Source organism: Corvus brachyrhynchos, unplaced genomic scaffold (assembly GCF_000691975.1).
Source record: "Corvus brachyrhynchos isolate BGI_N302 unplaced genomic scaffold, ASM69197v1 scaffold48, whole genome shotgun sequence".
In the NCBI taxonomy this organism is placed as follows: Eukaryota; Metazoa; Chordata; class Aves; order Passeriformes; family Corvidae; genus Corvus; species Corvus brachyrhynchos.
Window position 1 is genome coordinate 4,594,963 of NW_008240027.1, and position 4,803 is coordinate 4,599,765.

General features: G+C 60.9%; 1 protein-coding gene across 1 annotated transcript; it reads left to right on the forward strand.

Annotated features, from left to right (window-relative positions):
• On the forward strand, positions 1-4,797 carry SLC6A9 (solute carrier family 6 member 9). Its single transcript, XM_017743504.1, has 12 exons — positions 1-104; positions 262-393; positions 1,465-1,717; positions 1,798-1,930; positions 2,345-2,479; positions 2,559-2,662; positions 2,740-2,977; positions 3,066-3,200; positions 3,503-3,602; positions 3,842-3,942; positions 4,131-4,301; positions 4,524-4,797. Exons 2-12 carry the CDS (start codon positions 270-272, stop codon positions 4,734-4,736), a joined length of 1,707 nt encoding a protein of 568 aa, XP_017598993.1. The 5' UTR covers positions 1-104; positions 262-269; the 3' UTR covers positions 4,737-4,797.
• The last annotated feature ends 6 nt before the right edge of the window (positions 4,798-4,803 follow it).

Genomic DNA, 4,803 nt, shown 5'->3' on the forward strand with positions numbered 1-4,803 from the left:
CAACTGGGGCAACCAGATCGAGTTTGTGCTGACCAGCGTGGGCTACGCCGTGGGCCTAGGCAACGTCTGGCGCTTCCCATATCTCTGCTACCGCAATGGGGGAGGTGGGTGTCAGGGGGCTGGGGGAGTGGGGTTCCTCTGGGCAGGTGTGGGGCTGTGCACCCCAGCCCTGCATGGTATTTCTTGGGGTGGTGCAGGGCATGGGAAGCACAGCTGTGCCTGGGGTTACTGCCCACTCATCCTGTGGTTCCTGCCCACCAGGTGCCTTCATGTTCCCCTACTTCATCATGCTGGTGTTCTGTGGCATCCCTCTCTTCTTCATGGAGCTCTCCTTTGGGCAGTTTGCCAGCCAAGGCTGCCTTGGCGTCTGGAGGGTCAGCCCCATGTTCAAAGGTAAGGAGCTGCCTGTCCCTACTGGCACATGCCAGCATGGGACACCTGCTGTCACAGTGCCCGGCAGCTGGTGTGACCCTCACGCACCATGGGGCACACGCACACCTCTGGAACATCACATGGCCCAGTGCAGGCACCCGCGGCTCGTGCAGCCCTGCACATGCATGCCCTGCACACGAATCATGCTCTGCATTGCACGGGTCCCCTGCGCACTTGCCCACCCTGGCTACGCTGCCCCGCACAGCCCGCCTGGCGTCCCCTGCACACATTACACGTGCCCCTGCACACGCATCACATCTCCTGCGCAAACCCCAGCCCTGTGCCAGCATCCACTGCGGGCATTACATACACCTCCCTGCATATGCCACATGTGTCCCCAGCGTGTCACTCTTGCAGAGGCTGCTCAGGTCCCCTGAACACACTGTGGCACGTCCAGCTGTGGGCATGCTTCTGCAGTTGTCTGCCTGGACCACAGGCAGCAAGTGCTCTGCTCATGTGCTGTCCCTGCCATGGCTGGACCCTGCTCCAGGTGCATCTCCTGCCTTACGGGTGTGCTCCCATGGTGCTGGCTCCCCTGGCCCACGCTTGCAGGCTGCCTGCCAGGTGACATGCCCACGATGTCATGTCTGAGTGCCAGCAGCCCATGCACACACTCTTGTGTGCTCTGCACAATGGCATGCTGAGCCTGGGGTGCACTTCCCTGTGCTCGTGTGGCCTGTCACATGCCACCAGGTAACTGCAGGCCTAAAGTCACTGTAGCCAGAAGTGACCCCCCACCCAGTTGTTCTCTTGTGCTGCAGTCCCCAAGGGTTTTCCTGCAGCCTGTGTGCATTGCCATGTGTCCCAGGGGACCCTCAGCACCACTGGGCTTGTTTGGAGGTAGAGGATCCCATGCACAGTGCTCTTCACACCCGTGCCACAGCCAGGCACTGAGCCGCAGCATGGCTGCAAGGCTGCTGACAGCACTGCATGCAGCCCACTCCTGCCATGCCACGACCCCTGGTGCTGTGCGCCGTGCCCGTGCCGTGCCGCCGCACCCTGCCGCTCACCCCTCCCCGGTGCTGTTCCCAGGCGTGGGCTACGGGATGATGGTGGTGTCCACATACATCGGGATCTACTACAACGTGGTGATCTGTATTGCCTTCTACTACTTCTTTGTGTCCATGACGCACGTGCTGCCCTGGACGTACTGCAGCAACCCCTGGAACACGCCCGACTGCGTGGGGGTGCTGGACGGGAACCTCTCCAACCGTGCCACCCTCAACTTTACCCAGCTCCTCAACACCACCCAGAAGCGCACCAGCCCCAGTGAGGAGTACTGGAGGTACCAGCGCCTGGGATCGGGGATGGGGTAGGTGGTGATGGTGGGGCTCCACTGACACTGCTGTCCCCCTCCCCGTACAGGAGGTATGTGCTGAACCTGTCGGATGACATCGGGAACCTGGGCGAGGTGCGGCTGCCCCTCCTCGGCTGCCTCGGTGTCTCCTGGGTCGTTGTCTTCCTCTGCCTCATCAAGGGCGTGAAGTCCTCGGGGAAGGTACCTGTGTGTTCCCTCTCCAGGCCCCTCCCTGTGGGTGTGGACATGCCTTCAGGGTAGATGGCCATGTCCCCTCTAGGCATAGCCCCTCCCCTACTGGGAATGAACCTCCCGTTGTGGACATGTCCCCATCACTTCTGGGCACAGCTCCTCCTCTTTTGGCATTGTCCCTGCGCTCTGTGCATGCTCCTCCCACTCTGGGAAAGGCCACACCCCTATGACCTGGCCACGTCCCTTCTGGACACAGCTCCTCCCATGTGGCCATGGCCCCACCTCCTTGACAATAACTCCTTCTCTCGTGGTCTATCACTCCACACTCTGGACCGTAGCCCCAGCCCATAGCCACACCTTAACCACCTGCCTGTGTCCCCGCCCCTGCCCCCATCCTCACCTCACTGAGTTGCTGCCCCACAGGTGGTGTATTTCACGGCCACCTTCCCCTATGTGGTGCTCACCATCCTCTTTGTGCGCGGCATCACGCTGGAGGGGGCCCTCACTGGCATCATGTACTACCTGACACCCCAGTGGGACAAGATCCTCAATGCCAAGGTGAGCAGGGACAAAGGGTGGCGGGCAGCCAGGGCTGAGCGGGGCTGGGGGCACAGCATTGACCATCCCACTGCCACAGGTGTGGGGTGATGCGGCCTCGCAGATCTTCTACTCGCTGGGCTGTGCCTGGGGCGGGCTCATCACCATGGCCTCCTACAACAAGTTCAACAACAACTGCTACCGGTGAGTGCCCGACCACAGCCCCCCAGCCCTGCCACTGCCTCGTGCCCAGTGCCGGCCCTGACTCCTCTTCCCCACAGGGACAGCATCATCATCAGCATCACCAACTGTGCTACCAGCGTCTATGCTGGCTTCGTCATCTTCTCCATCCTGGGCTTCATGGCCAACCACCTGGGTGTGGATGTCTCCAAGGTGGCTGACCATGGACCAGGCCTGGCCTTTGTCGCCTACCCTGAAGCTCTCACCTTGCTCCCCATCTCGCCACTGTGGTCCATTCTCTTCTTCTTTATGCTCATCCTCCTGGGGCTGGGTACACAGGTAGGTCATGGTGGGGCCAGCATGTTCAGATGGGGTGGTGTGGTGGGGCCAAGGTGGTGACATGCTGCCCCCTCTGCCCCATACGCAGTTCTGCCTGCTGGAGACTCTGGTCACGGCCATTGTGGATGAGGTGGGCAATGAGTGGATCATCCGCAAAAAGACCTTCGTAACGCTGGGAGTGGCTGTGGCTGGCTTCCTGCTGGGCGTCCCACTCACCACGCAGGTAGGTGACCGTGGAACTGTTGCCATGGGGTGCCACTGCCATGGCCACTTCATCAGCCACATCCACTTTGTTGCCACCGTGATGGTAGTGACAGGCAGGGCCTGGTCTTGCCACGCCAACACTGGTGATGGTATCCGGAATTAACTGTCTCCATGCTGACTCTGCCATCAGGCAATGCCATGCCAGCTGTGGTGGCAGTATCCGAGCTGTGTGTTGCCAGCACAGTCAGCATGGCTGTGCCGCTGCCCTGCCAGCAGTGGTGGTACCACAGCGGCAGCTGTGCCAATGGGTCTGTCTTCCAGGCGGGCATCTACTGGCTCCTGCTGATGGACAACTATGCTGCCAGCTTCTCCCTGGTGGTCATTTCCTGCATCATGTGTGTGGCCATCATGTACATCTATGGTAGGTGCAGCTACCTACAGCCAATCAGACGGTAAGGCTGGCCCAGCCAGCCAATGGGGAAGGGCTCGCCTCAACAACTGGCCAATCAGTGGTGTGCTCTGTGCTCCATGGGGAAGCTGTTGCCCAATCAGGAGCTGTGGCCTGGGGAGGCTGGCGGGTCCCACCACGATGATGCTGGGGCTGGAGCCGGTCAGGGGGCTCAGGTCATCACCAGGGCTGATGGTCACTTTTCTCCCCAGGGCACCGCAACTACTTCAAGGACATTGAGATGATGCTGGGCTTTCCTCCCCCACTCTTCTTCCAGATCTGCTGGCGCTTCATCTCACCTGCCATCATATTTGTGAGTGTCGCAACCATGGGGCATTGGACCGTGGGAGGAGGGGGCAAGGAGTTCACCTGGACATGGTACTCTATGGAGAGAAGAGTGCTGGGCTGCAGGAGAGCAGGAATAGGGCAGAGTGGGGAAGCTGGGGGGGTACAGAGCAAGCTGGCTGCTCCCCATGGCTGATCCTGCCTATCCCTTCCCAGTTCATCCTGGTCTTCACAGTGATCCAGTACCGGCCCATCTCCTACAATGACTATGTCTACCCTACCTGGGCCATCAGCATTGGCTTCCTCATGGCGCTCTCTTCTGTCATCTGCATCCCCATCTACGCCATCTACAAAGTGTGCCGTTCTGAGGGGGACACACTGCTTGAGGTGGGTGGCCAGGGGCTACATCCCTTTGTCTGTGTCTCACCTGGGGCTGCCAGCAGGGCTGTCCCTCACCTCACTGGAGCTGTCAGCAGTGGCTGAGTGCAGGCAGCATGCATAGGGCACATTTCTGTGCAGCCCTGGAAGCTGCTGGCATGTCCGTGCAGACCAGGGCAGGAGAGCATGGTGGATGCTAATCTTGTCTCCATCGTCTCCCTTTCTCTCTAGCGCTTGAAAAATGCTACCAAGGCAAGCAAGGACTGGGGCCCAGCGCTGCCAGAGCACCGCAGTGGGCGCTACGCCCCGGCATTCAGCCCTTCCACGGAGTCCCACCTGGAGGTGCAGCCCCTGCAGCCAGAGAAGGGCCAGAGCGAGGCGGCGCCTGCACCCCCTGTGCGGGGCAGCAATGGCTCGGCCCACAGCCAGGACTCCAGACTGTGATCCCCCACAATCCCTGCACCCCTCTAACCCCTCTCGCACCTTCCGCTGGCGGAGCCTGGCCTCGGGG